This window comes from Schistocerca piceifrons, chromosome 2 (genome assembly GCF_021461385.2).
Source record: "Schistocerca piceifrons isolate TAMUIC-IGC-003096 chromosome 2, iqSchPice1.1, whole genome shotgun sequence".
Classification (NCBI taxonomy): Eukaryota; Metazoa; Arthropoda; class Insecta; order Orthoptera; family Acrididae; genus Schistocerca; species Schistocerca piceifrons.
In genome coordinates, this window is record NC_060139.1 from 712826942 (window position 1) to 712850785 (window position 23844).

Sequence of the window (23844 nt, forward strand, 5' to 3'; positions counted from 1 at the left end):
TGAAAAGGAAAGACTCGTAGGGTCATTGTCAAGAAAGGGCAACTAGATCACCAAATACAGCAAGATGTGGCATTGTGAGACCGTGCAGCAAAACTTCGAAGACTGGAGAATAGGAGTTCTTGGAAAGTCCATCTCGTGTTGTATGGAGAGTGTCCATACGAGAAGAAACAGGCACACAATGTGGAGAGTGGAAGGCCACTGAGGTCACAGGATACAGCAATGACGTCTGGGAATGGTGACTAGGCTGGAGCAGTGCAGGGTGAGGTGCTGCAGAATGTGAAATGTGCTGTGAAAACACCTGTCAGAGAAGAAAACAGCAGCATGAAGCGAGTGTGACCCACACTTGAAAAGGAAGATGTACCAGGAGAGGAAAGAGAGCATTGACTGTGTGGGCTGAGTGTCGCTGATAGGCAGAAAGCAAGATGCAACCAAGAGTCACCTCTCAATCGGGTACAAGTCATGGTCAGTGGGTTCAGAAGAGAGTGGAACAACGTCAGAACTGAACGAAATGGGTGAGTTAATGGAGTGGACAGGTGCTGACAGCACAGGAAGCGAAAGAGTGGGACTGATGGAGTGGGTTTTGGGCAGGCTGGCAGTGTGAGGTCCAGTGGTGGGAACACAAAGACACTGGAGCTGGTGACACAGGAGCCAGTGTCACTGGAGCATGTGCTACAGTGCTGGTGTCAGGGGAGCTGGGGGTGTAGGAGCAGAGAATGAGGAGGCACTGGGGACTGTGGAGATGTTGGAACCTGAGGAGGTGTCAGAGACTCAAAAGGCGTTGGAGCCTGAGGAGGCATCAGAGTCTGAAGAGGCGTCACAGCCTGAGGAGGCATTACTGTCTGAGGAGGGATTGAAGCCTAAGGAGGTGGTGTATCCTTAGGAGGCATTGGAACCTGAGGTGAAGATGGAGGCAGAGGAGGCATTGAAGCCTGAGTATGCTGAGGAGGTGTTGGAGATGATGCAAAATACCAAGGAGTCCAAAGAAGAGGACAGTCAGTAGGGACCAGCTGAGAGTCCCATATGGATGAGGAAGAAGCTGTGGAAGAAAGAAGGTGCATAGGAGCACGAGATCCGTTGTGGCTATTGTCATGAGCAATGAAATAATCCTCCAAGTGAACATAGGGCAGGGTGTAAAGTTCCATCACATGGGTAAGGGACTGCAGGGCGTGATAAGAGGACTCCAGGAGCCCCCACCCATGAGAATCATCATGGAATCCAGAGACCATGAGGAAATGTTCCAGTCATATTGTTGGGCACAAATTCAGGGTGGCTTCTAAGGCCCAAGGAGGCAGAGGTTGTGTCGTTGCTGTCTGGTCTGGGGCAGTGATGGAGTGTGTATCTGCTGTTAGAGGAAGTCAGAGATGCACTGTAAGATCTGTACTGAAATCCTGAGCTGTGTCACGAAATCTGATTGTCGTATAGGAGGAAGATAGAGATATAGAGAGCATACAAACATGGTGAGTGAAGATATAGCATACAGTGGTTGAGCACAAGTCACTGTGGGTGTATGGGTAGGGGGGAGGTGGAGGGCGAAGAAATTCCGAAACCGATTTTCCTTGTCGCCAACAGATAGGACGAGAACGCTGCAGAATACTTTTGCCCTTGTCAACAACTGATATATCTGGAGTGGTTGATGCACTCTACTAATGAATAAATGAACCCAGGTAGCCAAAGAATTGTGGAAGTTTATTAGTCTTCTGAACAGATACAGTAACAGTGTCTTAGAAGGTACATGTCATCTCCATTGATGGTATAATAGTGATTAAACATTACCTTGTCTGTCACAAAAGGGTATCACTGTCACAGGCCAGAAATGGTCGCACAAGGACGTAGCCCACTGTATGTGCACTGATGATGACTCAGAATTCTGAATGCAATTGTGAGGCAACAGATTCTGATGGTGGGCTGTGGGTGTTGTCTTCGTTAAGTCCAGAGTGCATTGCACACTCGCCTAATGGGATTTTGATTGGGAGACTCGTAGTGGTCGGCATTTAGCCCAGAGAACCGTGAACAGTGAATTCACAAAGTGGAGAGTGGCTAGGCAAGGTCCTCTAAAGCTGCCCAGCAGAAGAGTACCACGAAAGTTTGGTAGTTGTATGTGATTCGCTGAGGCGAGACACTTCCGATGATACCAGTATTGCATATGACAAGAGTAGTTCCAGCTGATACTGTGGCACTTGCTGGGTTGCGATCTCCACAGTTGTGTTCCTGGTGTGCTGGAAGGGCCACAGCCTGCAGTACATCACTGGGTTGTTGGTGGATGGGCTATAGGAACAGCCAAGGTACAGCATAAGATGACATAAGAACGACAGATGTCCAGAGACCTGGATGACATCTTGGCAAACATTGCTATGGTATTAGTGTGTAAAAAGTGGGGCTTTAAGGTCAAAAGTGGTATGTTTGGTGTTAGGAATATTTTATAGGATTGGGTGTTATTCCTTTTGCATCTGCCATCACTTGCCACATACGAACAATACTTTTTTTTAGCCTGCAACCCCCTGTAGGATACCTGTATTTTCTGCAAGGCAGTCCAACGCTTCTGCTGACAGATGTGGTAGGCTGTTGAGTGACTGAGCAACATGACTCTCTACCACCTCTGAAGACCTACATAGTAAATGCCAGAATAAGATGATGTCATCGAAACAAAAGGGGACATTAAATATAACAATGGAATGCCTCTGAACCAATTCATCAGTATGGTACACAGGCTACACGCGTTTTCTCGAACTTTTAATAGAGAGGTGCATGGAGCTGAGGAACAAAGCTTCACTCCACACGCAGACTGCAGCAGAATGAATAACTGAGTGGAGGGAAGAAGATGTACGGTCATAGTGCATGGTGACCACAAGGAAATGAGACTTATAAGAACTAATTTTCAGGTCAAGTGTTCCATAATACTGAAGAACTGTGCAGCTCCTATTCAGCTACCATATCCGTACTGTGGAGGTGGCGAAATGCGCCTCTGCTAAGGCTCAGGCAAACAGGGGATATAATAACTGATCATTAAAAAACAAAGAAAATACGACAGTTTAATTTGGAGAGGCATATGAATACTTCTTTCCCTCACGCTACTATCTTATGCCTGTGAGAAGAAGCTTTTCCATCGGCGCACAACTGTACACTGATGAGACAAAACATGACCACCTGCTTAGCAGCTTGTTTGTCCTTCTTTGGAACGAAATACATTACTGATTCTGCATATCAGGATCCGACAGACTGTTGGTAGGTTTGTGGAGGTATGTGGTATTAGATATCTACGCACACGTCATGTAATTCATGTAAATAATAGGAGTCTGATTTGTATACGGAGTGATGGCATCTGATAGTTACCCAGATGGGCTCCATAGGGTTTACATGAGTTGAATTTGGTCGCCAAGACATCAATGTGCGTTCACTATAGAGCTCCTCAAACCACTGTCGCATGGTTCTGACTCCAAGACATGAAATCACACTGCTGAAAGACGACACCAAATCAAAATGTGTGTGAAATCTTATGGTACTTAACTGCTAAGGTCATCAGTCCCTAAGCTTACACACTACTTAACCTAAATTATCCTAAGGACAAACACACACACCCATGCCCGAGGGAGGACTCGAACCTCCGCCGGGACCAGCTGCATAGTCCATGACTGCAGCGCGTTAGACCGCTCGGCTAATCCCGCGCGGCCAAGACGACATCGCCATCAGGGAAGGCATCCAGCATGAATTGATGCAGGTGGTTCGCAGTTATCAGCGCGTCTTCAGTTTCTACCGTAAGTCCCATGCAAGTGCAGGAGAATGTCTCCCATAGCATAGTACTACTTCCACCAGCTCGTGTCCGTGGCGCGTTGCACATTTCGAGCTGCTGTTCACCTCTATGAGGGCGTTTATGGAGACGACCATCGACTAGTGTAGCAAAAATGTGATTAACCCGAAGAGCTGACACATTTCCATTGGTTGATGGTCGAATTCCAATGGCCATATGCCCATTGCAGTCGTAACTGACAACGTCGTTGGGTCAACATGTGAACACGTAGGAGTGGTCTGCTGCAGAGCTCCACGATCAGCAATGTACAATGAATGGTGTGCTCCAAAACACTTGTGCATGCACCAACATTGGGGTCTTTCGGCAGAGATGCTGCAGATCACCATCTATCCTACGTAACAGAGCACAAAGGCCTCCGAAACCAATATTCTGTGAAGAGTCGTGGATGTTCAACGATTTAGTGTCTGGTGGTAGTTTCACTGTCCTTGTACCTCTTTCCATAGATGCTTATGACAGTAGCACGTGGACATTCATCCAGTTTCGCCGTTTTCGTGATACTCATTCACAAACTCTGCGTAATAATAATCTGCACTTTATCAAAGTTGGTTATCTCAATGGATTTCCTCATTTGCAGCCCGTATCTTCGCTAGAGTGATCCCCCGTCCGTGTCTACGCCCCTTGAATTTTTATTACCTCATCACGTGTTTACAACGCCACTAGACGGCAGTCAACATCACGGTGGGCAGTGGTCAAAGTGTTTCGCCTTATCAGTGCAAATGCACACTGTTCTCACAGAGCCATTTCGTCCAAGTAGCATGATAGTGAAATAATTACTACCAAACAGACATCTATCACTAATAGGATGTATGTGAACACAGTGCTCTTGATACACACAGCTGCTGCCTAAACATCTCACTCATGCTTAACAATGGAGTTGTACGTAGGTGTTACTTCGCTGTGGTATTGTAGGATGTCAAAGGTCAGCGAGTGAGTACTGAAGCAAATATGCTAACTGACGAAAAGCTTTCGATTTTTGTCATCTGAGTACTGGAGTGACGTGCGAAGGTGTGGGAAGCAAGCAAAACAAGTGGGGGACATGTGTTAATTTATTTGGCCTCCAAATAGTACTTTTTGCTGTTCTCAAGTTTCGGTTGATACGATCTGCTGCATAAATAAAAGAAATCAAGAATAATTCTTTAAGACCATCGGATTTAGGCCTTATTTATATAGCCTCTAAGTTTCTTTCGTAAGCACTATGTAGAATGTTTAACCAATGTATTTCTTTTATCAAATTATACTGGACAGTTGGTTTTACTATGATTCATTCTAATTAAACCTAGTTACAAAATTATGAAATACACTCCTGGAAATTGAAATAAGAACACCGTGAATTCATTGTCCCAGGAAGGGGAAACTTTATTGACAGATTCCTGGGGTCAGATACATCACATGATCACACTGACAGAACCACAGGCACATAGACACAGGCAACAGAGCATGCACAATGTCGGCACTAGTACAGTGTATATCCACCTTTCGCAGCAATGCAGGCTGCTATTCTCCCATGGACACGATCGTAGAGATGCTGGATGTAGTCCTGTGGAACGGCTTGCCATGCCATTTCCACCTGGCGCCTCAGTTGGACCAGCGTTCGTGCTGGACGTGCAGACCGCGTGAGACGACGCTTCATCCAGTCCCAAGCATGCTCAATGGGGGACAGATCCGGAGATCTTGCTGGCCAGGGTAGTTGACTTACACCTTCTAGAGCACGTTGGGTGGCACGGGATACATGCGGACGTGCAGTGTCCTGTTGGAACAGCAAGTTCCCTTGCCGGTCTAGGAATGGTAGAACGATGGGTTCGATGACGGTTTGGATGTACCGTGCACTATTCAGTGTCCCCTCGACGATCACCAGTGGTGTACGGCCAGTGTAGGAGATCGCTCCCCACACCATGATGCCGGGTGTTGGCCCTGTGTGCCTCGGTCGTATGCAGTCCTGATTGTGGCGCTCACCTGCATGGCGCCAAACACGCATACGACCATCATTGGCACCAAGGCAGTAGCGACTCTCATCGCTGAAGACGACACGTCTCCATTCGTCCCTCCATTCACGCCTGTCGCGACACCACTGGAGGCGGGCTGCACGATGTTGGGGCGTGAGCGGAAGACGGCCTAACGGTGTGCGGGACCGTAGCCCAGCTTCATGGAGACGGTTGCGAATGGTCCTCGCCGATACCCCAGGAGCAACAGTGTCCCTAATTTGCTGGGAAGTGGCGGTGCGGTCCCCTACGGCACTGCGTAGGATCCTACGGTCTTGGCGTGCATCCGTGCGTCGCTGCGGTCCGGTCCTAGGTCGACGGGCACGTGCACCTTCCGCCGACCACTGGCGACAACATCGATGTACTGTGGAGACCTCACGCCCCACGTGTTGAGCAATTCGGCGGTACGTCCATCCGGCCTCCCGCATACCCACTATACGCCCTCGCTCAAAGTCCGTCAACTGCACATACGGTTCACGTCCACGCTGTCGCGGCATGCTACCAGTGTTAGAGACTGCGATGGAGCTCCGTATGCCACGGCAAACTGGCTGACACTGACGGCGGCGGTGCACAAATGCTGCGCAGCTAGCGCCATTCGACGGCCAACACCGCGGTTCCTGGTGTGTCCGCTGTGCCGTGCTTGTGATCATTGCTTGTACAGCCCTCTCGCAGTGCCCGGAGCAAGTATGGTGGGTCTGACACACCGGTGTCAATGTGTTCTTTTTTCCATTTCCAGGAGTGTATGCCAAATCTTCATCGAAAAAAATGGGTTTTTCGAGAGGGCGGATGGAAGCATGGGTCTTCTTTGATGTTTTGCTAGGGGGCCAGGGTCATCTTCATACGGTTCCGTCAGCAATACGTACTCGCGGTTTTTAAGGTCTAACAAAATTTGATTTCATTAATTTTTCTTGGTACTGACTGTTTCCATCTAACCTTTGACAGCACGTTTTTCTTCTAATTCTACAGGAAATGCAAAACAGGGTGCGTCTTTCGAATATTAACACTTTTCTTTGATAATGGCCTGAGTTCCACTTATTTTGCCACCTATGTTACCGCTATTTATCACAAATTTGGCCTCTACAGTCTTCTATGTCGATATCTCCTGCTTTCCATGGGAAATTGTAGGGAACTATGTTCTTCCATGTCTAATGATTTGATAAATATTTCAACATGTCCATAATGTAAAGATGAGTTCGACAATGTTTGCTAAATCTGATGTCGAATATAATGAAACTAAACAATACTTACACTTATTAATTTCATCTTATTTTATTCCGTATTGGCCTCAATAAGAGTAGATAAATTCTTCACACACATTTTTGGATATAAACACTATTCGAAAAAACACGAACAACACTTAGTATGCTGAGTGAGAAGGCAAACTGATCGGTTTTCAATTGTTTATTCGGCCTACTTCCATTCACTAATGAGTTATGGGATCATCTTTTGGGGAAACACCTCTCGCAAAGAGAACATTTTCGAAATTCAGAAACGAGTCATTAGAATTATATCTGGTGTCAGTCCTATATCATTATGCAGACACCTCTTTAAGAAACTTTGTATTATAACTACTACTTTTCAGTACATACACTCATTGATGTCCTTTGTCATTTCCAACATGTATCTTTTTACACAAAATAGCGCCAAACATCATTATAATACCAGAACCAAAAACAATCTGCATAATGTCTTTAAAAGCTTAACATTAGTGCAAAAGGTAAAGGTGAGTTTGACAATGTTTGCTAAATCTGATGTCGAATTTAATGAATCTAAACAGTACATATATTCAATAACTTACCGGAGCATATCAAAGGTTTTGTAAGTGATAAAGATCGGTTTCAGAGTGAATTAAAGAACTTCCTGTTGGCCAACTTCTACTCCATCGATGAATATCTTCACAAGGATTATAGCTCATAACTCTGTCTGCATTAGAATTGGAAAATATCCACGTATCTGAGTAAAAAATAAGAGCTTTGTCTCTCTCCACATCCCAGAGACTCCTCTCCAAAGGATCCATGGAAAACGATAAATGTAATGTAATGTAAGAAGCAACCCTTATCTGGAAACGCACGGCTTGCGCACTGGTGAGCGTCGAAGTCTGAGAACGAACGATTGTGACGGTTTGTTCTGATTCTTTTTCGTATCTGAATACGGGCGCAGGGTGCGATTTGTGCTTTTACCAGTGGGGGGGATGTCTTAGGGGGTTAGTAGAATTATATATGTTAGTAGCTTGGACCGTGGCGTTACACATGGTTAAACAGCTATTTATAAATAGATGTTAATGCCGAAACTCACTACTGACGCGTATGCACTATCAGAAAAGCCATCCCTTGGTATATCTTTAAAAGTACGTTATAGGTAAAGCTTATTTACAAAATCATCTACATACGGGTACAGATATACAAGGGGAATTCAAAAAGTAGAGGCATATTTGTGAAAAGTTGTACTTATTCTGATGATAGAAAACTGAAACATATTAATAGTATTAAGACTAAGACTTATTAAAAACTTTCAGTGTCGGGCTCCACAAATTTAAATTATATCTAAAGTTTTACTCCAGTGTGTGGGAAATAAACATCCCAGGTTGGGATGCATAAAATAAAACCAGAGGAGGGGATGGTCTGATGCAGAGGGGTGGGGGGGGGGGGGGGGGGAGGAATCCCCCCCCCCCTGCAAATCGCACACTGGTATGCAACCCTTTAGCCATATGTGTACTGCGGATGGACGACCTGAGCCTAATAACATTACTGTGCATGCGCTACACTCCTCCACACAGTCTTTGTGCGCATCCTATTGTGGACTTTGTGTGGCTTCCTAGTGCAGTGATGTTGTTGACAGCAGTGCGACATGTACCAGTACACAGCTGCAGAAATGACCGACATGGTACTTGCATACGGGAAAGTGGATTGCAATGGAAGAGCTGCTGCGAAATGTTTTACACCGTGGCCATCAAGAGACGCCTCAAAGAAGCTGGAAGTTGCACATAGGTATTTCCTGCCTGACATGTGTCCATTGTGCAGTAAAGCAGTAGCCCTTCGTGCTTGGTAGTTGTGAATACTATCCACAGTGAACTGTTTGCCCTCTGATAGTTGCAAAAACATGATGCAGGTTGTCTACACTCAGTTCAAAAACTACTGTTGAAGGAGGACGTGCTGACAATGTTTAAAGAGGACTCTGTCACCAGCTCTCGGCTGGTGGAACAGGTGCTGCACACAGGTAAAAGTGCCGCGTGGCGTGTTGTTCATGAACAATGGCTCCATCCATACCATCTATAGAAAGTTCAGGAATTACAGGAGGGGGACTACCCATGACAGCTACAGTTTTGCAGTGATATTTAGAACAATGCATACTGCAGTCTCTGATTCCGAGTTTCACAGATGAATGCACATTTCCTGGAGAAGCATATTAAACTTGCAAAACACGTATGTTTGGGTGGGCGAAAATACATGTGCCTAGGTGAGTCAAAATCACCAACACAATATTAACTTCTGGGCCGGGATAATTGGTGGCGACGTCATTTGGCCACATCTACTGCCAAACAGACGAACAGGACTGATCTGTCTCACACTTATTAGAGATGTTTTGCCTGGGCTATTGGATGTAGTGCCACTAAATATTCAGATGGACATGTGGCTGCAACACGACAGACTCCAGCACACTTAGATGTCGATGTGAGGGTTCACCTCAACGCTGGATATCCTAACTGATGGATTGGTAGAGGTGGACCAATTCCATGTCCAGCACACTCGCCAGATATGGCATCTCTCGACTATTTCCTGTGGGGTTGTATGAAGGGTGTAGTGTATGGCACACTTGTAACATCGGCGGAGGACCATATTGTTTCCGTTCCCAGAGCGATTGAAACATTTCAAAGACAACCACGCTTATTGGCTCAGCACAGCCGATACAGGCTCTGCCTTGATGTAGGGGGTACGAAGTTCGTAGTTTGTTCCTAATGTAGACGACGTAGTGTGTTACTCGTGTTGGATTTACTGACATAATATGTAATGTATAGCCATCTCAGACTTCGGCTCTCTCCAGTGCCCAAGCCGTGCGTTTCCGGATATGGATTTCCTCTTGAAAACTGTTCAGTGTGCCTTCCTGCACAATATAATAGCCGGCCGAAGTGGCCGTGCGGTTAAAGGCGCTGCAGTCTGGAACCGCAAGACCGCTACGGTCGCAGGTTCGAATCCTGCCTCGGGCACGGATGTTTGTGATGTCCTTAGGTTAGTTAGGTTTAACTAGTTCTAAGTTCTAGGGGACTAATGACCTCAGCAGTTGAGTCCCATAGAGCTCAGAGCCATTTGAACCATTTTGAACAATATAATAAGTGTTCTCTCTCTTTTTTGTTTTGTTTGGGATACCTTGTATATAAAATATATTTCCCTTCGTTGTCATACCTGGAAGTACTTAGGCCCATGTGTTTTCTTACAGGCCGAAAATTTTCTTATACGACCACAACACAAATCTACTCTAGGCGTACACAACTTATGCAAATCGGGCAATGGCCAGTTCAAACAGTTATCCGCTTCAGTTATGGTACATTGAGGACTCGCGAATATTATGATACTCCCAAAAAAAAAATAAAAAAAAATCGTTTCCTCCTAGATGGTGGTACTGTTTCTCATACGACAGACCAGAGGCGCCCTCTCCTGCCGTAATAATTGCTAATGTTGTGTCAGATTCGCTTCTCTTACTGACCACCTTATAGTGGATGTGATACAGCATAGTACACGATGGTTCGGTATTCGAATCGAGAGCTTGCTGACATGGTATTTACTTACGGAAAGGCAAATGGCAACGGGTTCAAATGGCTCTGAGCACTATGGGACTTAACATCTATGGTCATCAGTCCCCTAGAACTTAGAACTACTTAAACCTAACTAACCTAAGGACATCACGCAACACCCAGCCATCACGAGGCAGAGAAAATAAAATGGCAAAGGGCGGCGGGCAACAAGGAGGTATCAGGAGACATATCCCCACCGAAAACAACCACAGTATTCAATGCTTGCAATAACGTGTCACCGTTTGTCTGAGATAGGATCGTTTCAGGAAGCAGGAAATCATGCCGGACGTACCCGAAATATTCGGACACCAGAATTGGAGGAAAATGCGATTAATCCTGTGGGGGGCGACCGCCGTGTCATTACCTGGCAGTTGGTCCGCCAGTACAGGGCAAAGCAGACGACCACGTGGAAAATTCTCCATGACAATTGTGACAGATTTTCCAAATCGGGAGCAGTTTTGTCACTGGTTTCTTCAACCAAGCAATCATGATTCGGGGATTTGTGTTATCTATCCTATTCACAGATGAGGCCACCTTCACGCGGAGTGGTATCTTTAACTTTCACAACTGTCATCTGTGGGATAGTATGCAGAATCCCCTTGGTATGATGACAGTGAATCATCAGTACTGGTGTAACCGGAGTGTGTGGATTGGGGTAATTGGCGACAGTATTTTGGGACCAGTCTTCCTTCCACGTCGCCTAACAAGCCGAAAATATCGACTTTGTCTCCCCCGTTGGAAGAAATGCCATTGATGATTCGAAGGATTATGTGGCTGCTACACGATGGTGCTCCAGCCCACTTCGCCGTTAACGTCCTGACTCATCTCAGTCGTGTCTTCCCTGGACGATGGATCAGACGAGCAGGTCCAGTTATATGGCCTGCTCGCTCACTGGATCTCAAGCCGTGTGATTTCTGGTTATGGGGCCATCTCAAAAGTATCATGTATGGAGAGCCTATTCCAGATGTGGAGACATTGGAGCAGCATAATCATGCTGACTTTGACACTGTTCGCATGCAGCCTTCCTGATGTGAACGTGTGAGACAGAACATGCTATGGAGCGTACACGCATGCGTTGAGAGACGTGGAAACTATTTTCATCACATACTGTAACTGTGGCTGCATGGTACAGCGCGTATTAGACTGCAGCCTCTGTAACAATGTATGATTGGATCAATGGTCTCTACCACGGAAACCATGTGTTTCCGGATATAAGTTGTTCCGTATCCTCTCATTGATCAATCCCTAGAGTTTGTACACGGTGGAAAAATCACCCAGTGTAAGTAATTCCTTAAACTGATACATGAAGAAAACGTTTATTATAATCCTATATCTACACGAATAGAAAATGAACATGAATCAGTACTTTATAAGTCCATATATTCGCTGATTGAGCTGAAGCTGTGTAATAATTTACTTCCTCAATACACATACATAACTTTAATAGTTAAACTGTTCCAAGTCTTCGTTCGGATTTCCTGTGTAAGCACGCGTAACACAAGTTGGAGCCCGTTGACAATGTGCGTCCTTGGAATCTCGTCAGTATGAACCAAATTTCTATAGTGAGTAAGTGAGTAGTCACGTTATTACGGCGTTACTTTTATCGCTGAAAACGCTGACGCTCATCATTCCTGTAAAGCAAAAAGCCCGCCTGATCAGAGGAGATTACTTGTTGCTATACAGCGAAAGTCCGTTTTCGACCATCTAGAGCAGACTCAAGTATTTTCCGCTGATAGACCGTCATTAGGAAAAGAGTAGACATTACCCATTTGCTCCTGAACCCCATACCGAGCGAGTGGCACAGTGGTTAGCAGACGGCCTCGGAATCAGGAGAACCACGGTTCAAACCCTAATCTGAAATTGTGCTCTGTCTCTATAATCTCGCTACTGATGGAACGTTAACCTCTAATCTTCCTTCCTTCCTTCCTTCCGAGCCCCATATGCTGCAGGTATCACTGAAAAGGCGTAGTAGCCATGAGTATTGTTCCATCTGGTTTATTTTGATGCCGAGTTGGATTACTACAGTACGTCGGTTAATCTTCACAGATCGCTACAGTCAGTACTCTCTTCGGACTTAATGGCATTTGGAAGTCTACGGTTTCCACGATTTATTCACAATTATACCATTACGTCATTGGCCATTCACGATACACATTCATCACAGACGCACACAAACAATTCATTAAATCGACTGTTTCAAAAGTGGTGCTCCCTTTAATCCAAATGTTGATTATCATCCTGATAAGTTCCTTGGGTTAATGTCTCTCATTGGCATAACTTAGAGAATAGAGAATTGGCATAACTTAGAGAAACGTGTACATGATCTCGAATGTACAGTATAATTTATGCACTGTACTAGCAGAAACTACACATGGTTGGGCACGACACGTTCTGACTTCATTAAATGATTATTGAAGATGGTTTGTTTTATCATCTGTGTAGTAGCGTAACTGCAAGGATTTGTCCGTATTCTTCCTAAATTTCTATTGCGTGCGTGTGTGTGTGTGTGTGGATTACGTATACTACCAACAGTCAGCATACTGCGATCCTAACAAATGTGTTAGTGCTCGGAATGAGTTCTTTGCGATTACGTCATTAATGGTGTATATTAGTCAATAATCCAAACTTCTACCCAAAATGAGCGTATACATCAGCCAAACGCAGCACAATCTATTTCTCGAGCTCTGATAAGCTGCCTGCAAATAATGAACCCCCTGTACACCTCGTGGTCTCGCTACCAAGTTCTCGTCGCCATCGGATTTTGTACAGTTTAGGGGCAAGTTTATATCACCAAAGAGTGAAATTACTAGCAACATCTCGTAGGAATTAATTTGGATTTTCCAGACATTGTAGGACTTGGTCATACTGTCTAATTGTTCCTGGAGTTTTCTAATAAAGTATGTGCACAATACAACTAATTGCTCTAAAATGCTCGCCATACGTCGCAGAAAAAATACTCCTGGGCAGGAACGTGGCAGTTATCGGGACCACTTGTCCTGAAAAGTTTTAGACTGTTTCAATATAAAGCCATTGTCATGGGATGTACCTCGTCATCAACTTCCATATCACGCTTTCTTTGCGAAGCTCTTTATAAGTGCTTGACTAATTGCAGGCCTCGATGGGAAGTGTTATGTATAAGTTGTCTTTTAGGAACTCAAGGAAAGTGAATGGGTAAGCCATTCAAGGAAGGTCCCCAGAAAGCTAAGCAATGAAACAGAGCGAGGAATACGACGGTCTTATTAGATTTATGAATGTTATTCGTTGATGTCTGACAAACGTATAAAGCACGCAGAAGGCACATGAGAACGGGAACGAACTTATTGCTAGCCTAATTTTCTTTATTCCATCCACTTGTTCAACAACTATCGTATTCTGCCTTTTATTCTCGTCATCTTCGATAATGAGAGTTGTAAACTATGACTCTGAAGATCATGCTAGTACGTTTGTTTTATCTTTGTCAGTATAAGCCGGCCTTTTATCGACTCAGAATATCCTATCATTTCCGAATGTTGGTAACGATGTGCACATTTTGTTTGGTTGCTCAAAGCATCTCTTTCCAACAGAGTCATCTGCGCTACTTAAGTATCTATCTCATCCACTCTTCCATCTTTGAAAGTAGCCAGTAATTAGTCAGGTCGCGAAAGTGAGATCACTACCTCTGCACACTCAGATCCTAGACGTCTGCAGAAAGCTCTCTGTTGCCTGGAGAAGGAAGTAATGCAATGGTCCGCGCATTGGACTCGTGTTTGGGATAAGTATGGTTCAAACATCCGCCCAGCAGTCCAGACTTCCCTAAATCGTTTAATGCGTATACCTTGATGATTACTTTCGAAAGGTCACGGCCGATTTCCTTCGCCAGCTTGTCGTCGACCAGATATTAATTCTAGTCTTCCTATCTTCTTTTCAAATGTCATATTACCAGGTCAGTCTCTTCCTCGTCTTTCAAGCACAGGGATGGATGTACCATCTTTTGTCTATTCTTTCCCCACTAAGCCCCTCTGCCCTCACCTTCACCTCCCCTAAATTCCCCATCCACCCCATACTCCCCAAACACCATTCTACGCCCTCCATCCTCCCCCCCCCCCCCCCACTCCCACTAATTCTCGTACTTACCGTTGTACCGTCTTTTGTCGACCCCTGCAGCCCCCTCCCCCGCCCCCTAAAAAAAAAGAAACATTCCATCTTTTGTCTATTCCCTCCGTTTCTTCCCTGCCCTACAGTCCTCAACTCCCTTTTTTCCTGCCCACCTTCCAGTTCCCTCTAGTATACAGTAGGGTATTTGGATAGTATATTGTGGGCACTGTCGTATATTGTGAAGCCTATAGTACTTTTATAATTACATGTACAAATATTTAAATGTAAACAAATAGTGAAAACAAAAAAATGGTGAGCTGCACTAAACCAGTCTTTATACTGAAGACGGAAACAATAACAGAATATGATGCATTGCAACACAGTCTGCTGACGATCGTCGTTTTGAATAATTTTGGAAAGAAACAGTTCTGTTCACTAATAGAGCTGGTACGGAACTGTACTGTATCGTAATAAAAGGATGGCATGAGGCTTATTAGACTGGTTTTGCAATTGCTTTTGACAGAGCGACGTGGCGCAGTAGTTAGCACACTGGACCGGCATTAGGGAGGACGACGGTTCAAACCCGCGCCCGGTCATCGTCATCCAGGTTTTCTGTGATTTCTCTAAACCGCTTCAAACAAATTCTGGGATGATTCCTTTGAAAGGGCACGGCTGACTTCCCTCCCTAATCCGATGGGACCGTTGACCATGCTGTTTCGTCCCTCCCCCAAATCAACCAACCAACCAGTTTCTTTTGTAATCTTTATTGATTTGTTTTGTTAGATATGTTACTGCAGACATCACAATCGCAATGAATACTTGATTACTTATAAACTCAGTCTTTTGAGGCCGGAGAAACATAAAATGAGCTGAATATCAATATCAGTTTTATGCATAACGAAGCGTTCGAGATCAAAACCTCTCGAATCAGGTGGAAATTCACTCTTCAGATATTTCCTGACGACATCTGAAAGTCTACTGATAAAGTACCTCTTGAACCACTGAATAGAAGGTGAAGTCGTTAGGTCACTGGGCTCACATCCCGAAGGACTGCGGCTGCGAGCCTTGACCAGTAATTCAGTTTCAGCCTTCCTGAAGTTTCCCTAAAGCGCTTCAGGCAAAAGGCGGGATGGTTCTTTTCAAAAACAACCCTCCCAATTTTCTCTCTCATCCTACTCCAATCAGAGCTTTTGCTTCATCTCTAAGTAGCCCATCATCAAACGTTAATCTTTCTGCACTCCCAGTCACCGTCAGTATCCATTTGCCCGTTATGGAAGCTTTCACAGTCATTATTAATTATATACAAATTGTCTCCCCTAAGAGTCGTCAAGTGCTCTTTCCCTGGTGCTTCGGCAGGTATTTGGAATCTTGTTTTTGCTATGTGTAGCTGGAGCCATCCCAAACAGATACTCGTCATCACATCTTTCGCGCGACCACCAACGTCGACAGGACGCGTCGGTTTATTTCGTTCTACAAACAATATACTCTACTGGTCATTAAAATTTCTACACCACGAAGATGACGTGCTACAGACGCGAAATTTAACCGACAGGAAGAAGATGCTATGATACGCAAATGATTAGCTTTTCAGAGCATTCACACAAGGTTGGTGCCGGTGGTGACACCTACACCGTGCTGACATGAGGAAAGTTTCCAACCAATTTATCATACACAAACAGCAGTTGACCGGCGTTGCCTGGTGAAACGTTGTTGTGATGCCTCGTGTAAGGAGCAGAAAAGCGTAATATCACGTTTCCGACTTTGATAAAGGTCAGATTGTAGCCTATCACGATTGCGGCTTATCGTATCACGACATTGCTGCTCGCGTTGGTCGAGATCCAATGACTATTAGCAGAATCTGGAATCGGTGGGTTCAGGAGGGTAATACGGAACGCCGTGCTGGATCCCAACGGCCTCGTATCAGTAGCAGTCGAGATGACAGGCGTCTTATCGGCTTGGCTGTAACGGATCGTGCAGCAACGTCTTCATCCCTGAGTCAACAGATGGGGACGTTTGCAAGACAACAACCATCTGCACGAACAGTTCGACGACGTTTGCAGCAGCATGGACTGTCAGCTCGGAGACCACGGCTGCGGTTAGCCTTGACGCTGCACCACAGACAGAAGCGCATGCGATGGTGTACTGAACGACGAACCTGGGTGCACGAATGGCAAAACGTCATTTTTTCGGATGAATCCAGGTTCTGTTTACAGCATCATGATGGTCGCATCCGTGTTTCGCGACATCGTGGTGAACACACATTTCAAGCGTGTATTCGTCATCGCCGTACTGGCGTATCACTCAGCGTGATGGTATGGGGTGCCATTGGTCACACGTCTCGGTCACCTCCCGTTCGCATTGACGGCACTTTGAACAGTGGACGTTACATTTCAGATGTGTTACGACCCGTGGCTCTACCCTTCATTCGATCCCTGCGAAACCCTACATTTCAGCAGGATAATCCACTACCGCATGTTGCAGTTCCTGTACGGGCCTTTCTGGATACAGAAAATGTTCGACTGCTGCCCTGGCCAGCACATTCTCCAGATCTCTCACCAACTGAAAACGTCTGGTCAATGGTGGCCGAGCAACTGGCTCGTCGCAATACGCCAGTCACTACTCTTGATGAACTGTGTATCGTGTTGAAGCTGCATGGGCAGCTGTACCTGTACACGCCATCTAAGCTCTGTTTGACTCAATGCCCAGGCGTATCGAGGCCGTTATTACGGCCAGAGGTGGTTGTTCTGGGTACTGATTTCTCAGGATCTATGTACCCAAATTGCGTGAAAACGTAATCACATGTCAGTTCTAGTAAAATATATTTGTCCAATGAATACCAGTTTATCATCTGCATTTCTTCTTGGTGTAGTAATTGTAATGGCCAGTAGTGTAATTTTTAAACCAGAATTTTACGTACCCAGTCGATAGAGCGGTCCCAGATTGGTCTAGTGCCATATTCGTGTTTTTGATAACTATTAAAAGGGGCGCAAAACACGAAGAACAGCCAGTACTCGAGCAACGATAGCACTGCCCTGGCCCACGCTGCTACTACCGCCATGCAGTAGCTGCGCTGCTCAGTCGCTGTCGGAGTACTAGTTTTTCTCCGTGTTACACTGCCCTTGGCAACATATATCGACAGCACGAATATCGCACTAGGCTAATTAGGTACTTCTCTAGCGAATGGACACTTAAAATTCCACTTTAGAAGTCATTTTGTTTGTAGCGGGAAACAAACCGACGCTTTCCACCCACACTGCACGTCGCATGAAATGTGTGATGAGCAGTATTTGTTTGGGATGGCTCTAGCTACACTTAGCAAAAAGAAGATTCCAAATACCTGTCGAAACACCAGAGAAAAAGCGCCTGACGACTCTTAGGGCGGACACCCTGTTTATACCGAATCCCCTTCCTAAAAATCGAGAAGAATATTGTGTAAGAGTATATATTTTAAATTTCGCTTTTGTAATGTGTGGATGCAGTCAGCCCAAGAAAGGACTATCCATCCGGTGTTTCATGCAACGCCTGGTGCAAACAGAAACGTCATTACAAGAAAGAAGTCGTTGAAAGTATACTCCACCTGCTCGATCGATAGAGCGTCCTCAAATTAGTCTGGAGGAATATTCAGTTCAAGGACATCTATTGACGGTGACAGCTCTGTGCAGTGCCGTGTCTTCCCAGTACTGCCATACCGCTAGCAGCTTCAGGTAGTCGCTACAGGAAATACTTCACCTTTTGCGTCTTTGAACTGAATATCACAGTAGGCTAATCTGAGCACGTGTGAACCTACAGAATTAAACTTTAAAACAAAATTTTGCTTGTTATAAGAATCAAAACATCGGAGATTGTCTTACTCATCTGACGATGAGTCTCCGCGTGGGCTGACTCAATCCACAAATTATTAAAACGAAACGAAAAAAACTCATAAAAGATCAGAGACACGACACATGATACTGCAGGGAGGAACTATCTTGGCGGATCATTTTCATACAATATCCTATATAAAAGCTAAATCAAGGAAGATGCACAATTTGTTAGAAATTAGGCCGTATGGAATGTAAAGAAATAAGTGATAGGACAATAGTGGAAGAAAAGAATAACATTAATGTTGCATTAAATAAAAGGGCTATAAATGATGACTCACAAGTAACAAATGCGTTTAATAATTATTTCTTAAATATGGTAGAATATATAGCGACAAACAATTCAAGAGAAAGTTCACAGAATTACAAAAGCAACTCTCATAAAATTCAATCATACAAATGTATCACCGACTTATCCCTCCGAAATTAAAAAATAAATTATGTTCTCTCAAAAATAAAAGCTCATCTGGATATGATGGTCTTTCCAACAGAGTACTAAAGATTTGTTCCCACATAATAAGTTCTGTCTTATCTGAAATATGCAATGCTTTATTAACTCAAAGGATTTTTTGAGAGAGATTCAAATCTGCCATTGTTAAATTACTCTGTGAGAAAGATGATAGGAGAGATGCAACAACTACCGACCTGTCTTACTACGGACATCATTCATCAAAATTTTGGACATGTTGATGTGTTCTAGAATAGTATCCCATCTGAGCAATGATAATATCCGCAGTGAATCACAGTTAGGATTTTAGAAGAGTTACATTTCTGAGAATGCCTTTTACCCCTCGCCATATTTAATATGCATTAAATAACAAAATAGCAGGGTTTGTTATTTTCTGTGATCCCTCTAGTCATTTGACTGTGTGAATCACCATATTCTCCTAAGTAAACTGAGGTTTTACGGAACTGATGTTGCAGCTAACCGATGGATAATGCCATAACCAACCAAATGAGTGCAGAAAGTTGTAATTAGTGTTCCGACCAATGTAATCAGACAATATTCTTCTGGATGGGGAGAAATCGCATATGGGGGTTCTCCATGGCTCAATCTTAGATCCACCGTTCTTCCTCTTATACATATACACGATCTTCCGTCTAATAAACAACAAGGAGAATTTGTTTTTTTGCGGGTGATACCAGTATTGTAATCAATTCAAACATACAGACAACAACAGAATAAAAGGAAACCGATGTTCTTAAAAGTATCATTGACTGGTTTTCTGCGAATAATCTCAGTGTTAATTTTAAAAAGAAGCAACATATTTTGTTCTTCACATCTAGAGGTATTACTGCAATGATAAGTGTAACATATGATTCGGAAATAATAAATAAAGTGTCCACATTGATGAGAATTCAACCGTAAAAAGCACATTTTGAAAGTCCTAAAACACTTCTTTCAGTCACATTTGTAAAACATGGGGAGATACAGATTAGTAATTTGACATACACTGGTGTCCAAAATTAATGCAACAATCGGAAATTTTGCAAGATTGCGTTAATTTGCCAGAAAATAGCATAAACAGATGATAGTAAAGTAGAAATAGTGTAAAGAATACAGAACGTAAACAACTGCAACATGCATAACAGTACAAAAAATGCTCTTCGTTTTTTCCAACTTAACGGACTTGCACACACATTCCGACAACTGGTCAATGTGCTGAGTATGAGATGCGACTACATCTGGGAGCAATACAGGCCTGACAACAACAGGTCATGCTGTGAATGACGTCATCAATCTCATTTTGAGCCAAAAACACTCATACTTCTCGCAAAGCTGCTCGCAGTCTTGGAGAGTGGTTGGTGGATGCTGACGAGTTGCGAGCCGTCTCCCTAGTGCATCCTAGACGTGCTGTATAGGATACAAATCGGGAGAGGGAGGAGGCCTCGCCATGCCTACAATATCTTCCTTTTATAAGGAAACGTCAACCACCAGTGCCCTATGCGGTCGAGCATTATCATTCATCAGTACAAAATCTGGGTCCACAGCAACTCACAACAACCGCACTTGAGATCCCAAGATCTCGTTACGATAACTGACAGCAGTAAACCTTTCCTATTCAGCCGTACAGCTTCATGAAGAGGTGTTTAAGTGCTCAACATAATCCCTGTCCACACCATCAGGGATCCCCCTCGATATCGGTGCATTTCGACAATATTTGGATCCCGAAATGGTGTGCCATGTTCCCTCCTGATACGAATCTGTCAAGAATCGAGAATCACTCTCCGGACCAAATCGGGACTCATTCGTGAAAAGAACATTGGCCGACTGTTCAACCGTTCAGGTGGCATGTTGACGACTACACTCTAGACGTTCCCTTCCTTGAAGAGGCGTGAGAGGTACGCATACAGTTGATCTTCGACAATAAACGCCACTCTGCAGAAGCCTTCTGTATACCGTTTGCGTCGATACAATACGTCCAGTGCATGCTGACAGGTCAGATGCCAGTTGCCGTGCACTCCTAAGGCGGAACCGTCGTGCCCTTTTCGCCAAATAATCCTCTCTGATGTCACGCGTGGTCGACCCTGTCCTGGTCTTTGGGATACAGTTTCGGTCTCTACAAACTGTCGCCATATCCGAGAAGCAACAGAACGATTCACATTAAGCCATCGGGCCACATCAGTTTGCGACTGTCGAGCTTCCGTTCTTCCTATGGCCCTCCATGGCAAAGAGTCTGGTAGGCGTCTTCTCTGTGCCATACTGTACCGTCTGAGACAGTATACGCAGCGATTACGGACGTGTGACTAACCAGCGAACACTGCTCCGTTGGTAGGAGTCCCGACGTCATCGATGCTCTAATTTTGAACGCCAGTATATTTTCATTCAATAATCTCAAATCGAATAATTAATGTCTTCGGATAACTCATCCTTAAGATAGAAAGTCTTCATTGTTCAAAAGGAACAATAATACACATAATTACAATACGAGAAGAAAAAATGACTTTCATTACTCGACATTAAGGTGTACAATGCTGGAACCAAAATTCTTGGTCACTGTAAAATGTCTGACAGCAAAGTACGTAGCCACACTTACAAAGTAATTGTTTTGAATATAAAATTATACCTTCCACATCATTACGATTTACGTGCAAAAGATCCATAGAACATGAAACTAACTAATTACGGATGTCATATATTCACGTCGAATGACGTGGCCCGGTGACTGCGGTACTAATATCGTACTCTACAGGGGGGAATTTGAGTCCCCTCCAAGCCAGCTACACTTAACACTTCTCTAGTTTCTGTCACTGCGGGCTAATGTTTGAGGGTTCCACAACCACTTCTTTTCCTATCTTTCTCTGAATGATCAGTTGTCACACACTTCGATGTTGACGGAACTCTAAACTGTAACTTGTCTTTCCATTATCATCACCGCCATATTCCGAAGTTTATCTCTTGTTAATGCAACCACTTTCTAGGGTCTTTCTTTTCAATTTTTATCATTTAACCGTTGCAATACATACTTGTCTTCAGGTCTTGGGATAAATGTTTCTCCTTCTGTTTTTTAGAGAGGTTGCCTATCTTCGCTTTTTTTTCAGGATCCTCTGATATTCTTTACCTTGTGTTTCAATGACTCTCCTACATATTAACATTTCCTACGTTTGTAGCTGCTGCCTGTTTTTAAGTGCCCATTGTCTAACTCTCACATTCACAAATTAAACTGAAGTGGCAAAAATCATGGGATACAATATGCACATATACAAATCGCGGTAGCACCGCTTACACAAGGTATAAGAGGGCAGTGCATTGGTGGAGCTGGAGATTGTGGCCGCACGTCGGGAGTTAACAGACTTTGTATGCGGGACGGTAGTTGGAGCTAGACGCATGGAACATTCCATTTCGGTATTGTTAGGGAGTTCAGTATTCTGAGATAGACAGTGCCAAGAGTGTGCAGAGAATACCAGATTTCAGGCATTACCTCTCACCAAGGACAACGCAGTGATCGACGGCCTTCACCTAACGAGCGACAGCAGCGGCGTTTGCATGTTGTTGTCAGTGTTAACAGACAAGCAACAGTGAGTGAAATAACGGCAGAAATCAGTGTGGGAGTACGACGAACGTATCGTTTAAGACAGTGCGGCGAAATTTACCGTTAAAATGCTATAGCAGCAGACGACCGATGCGAGAGCCTTTGCTAACAGCACGATATCGCCTGCAGCTCCTCTCCTGGGCTGGTGACCAACCTAGACGACTGGAAAACAGTGGTGTGGTCAGATGAGTCCCAATTTCATTTGGCTGCTGATAGGGGTTGAGTTTGGTGCAGACCCCACGAATCCATGGACACAAGTTGTCAACAGGGCAGTGTACAAGCTGGTGGTGGCTCCATAGATGTGTGGGTTGCGTTTACATGGAATAGACTGTGTCCTCTGGTCCAACTGAACCAAAATAACTGGAAATGGTTAAGTTCGGCTACTTGGAGATCATTTGCTGCCATTCATGGACGTCACATTCCCAAACGAAGGTGGAGTTTTTAAAGATGACAGTGCACCATTCACCAGGCCATAGTTGTTCGCTGTTGGTTACAGAACATTCTGGATATATCGAACGAATGATTTGACCACCCAGATCGTCCGACTTGAATCCTATAGAACATTTATGGAACATAACCGAGAAGTCACTTCGTGTACAAAATCCTGCACAGGCAACACTTTCGGAATTATGTACGGCTGTGGAGGCAGCATGGCTCTGTATTTATGCAGGTGGCTTCCAAGGAGGCCCGGCGCGATATTAGGAGATATCCCATAACTTCTGTCGCCTCAGCGCAGTACGCTCCACAACAAATATTTAGCAAATGGTCTTCCTTGTACTGATTTTCATACACGTACCATCATTCGTTAAGATATTAAGATATTTCTCTTGGCCTGGACAGCATTTTTAGCAAGCATTGCACTTCTTTATTTCAGGAGCACATTCATTGTCTTCAGAAATGAAGTTTCTTAAATAGTAAAACTTTTTTCCAAGTTTGGTTTTGAAATTTTTGACTGTCACGTTTTCAATGTTTGCTGGCCGCTCCTGAGTACTATTAATAGCTTCACTTTTTAAAATCTATCTTTATCTTTTTTGGCTCAAATTCATTTTACGCGTATTTCAATAATAAATGATCAAAAATTATCTTCGCCCATGATAAATATTACATTTTCCAAACAAGGAACTTTAAATTGACGGATTTTGAAAATCAGTGTGGTGGGACACAGATGTCCCTCGGAGCTAACTAGTCCCATATTTTCATTTAAACCTAAGATTTTCAAAGTTAAGCTTTTTTTGGTAGAGGTACTTTATAAGGATGGTAAATACGGAAAAAGTGTGACAAATCAGTACTAAAAAGTATTTAT

At 44.2% G+C, this 23844-nt stretch overlaps 1 protein-coding gene across 1 annotated transcript in view; it reads left to right on the top strand.

Annotated features, from left to right (window-relative positions):
- The first annotated feature begins 664 nt into the window (after nt 1-664).
- Nucleotides 665-23844, top strand: part of LOC124775791 (anoctamin-4-like) — a 332872-nt gene continuing 309692 nt past the window's right edge. The window contains exon 1 of the mRNA XM_047250621.1: nt 665-870. Within this exon, the coding sequence (XP_047106577.1) occupies nt 665-870 (206 nt within the window). The remainder of the gene's footprint in view (nt 871-23844) is intronic.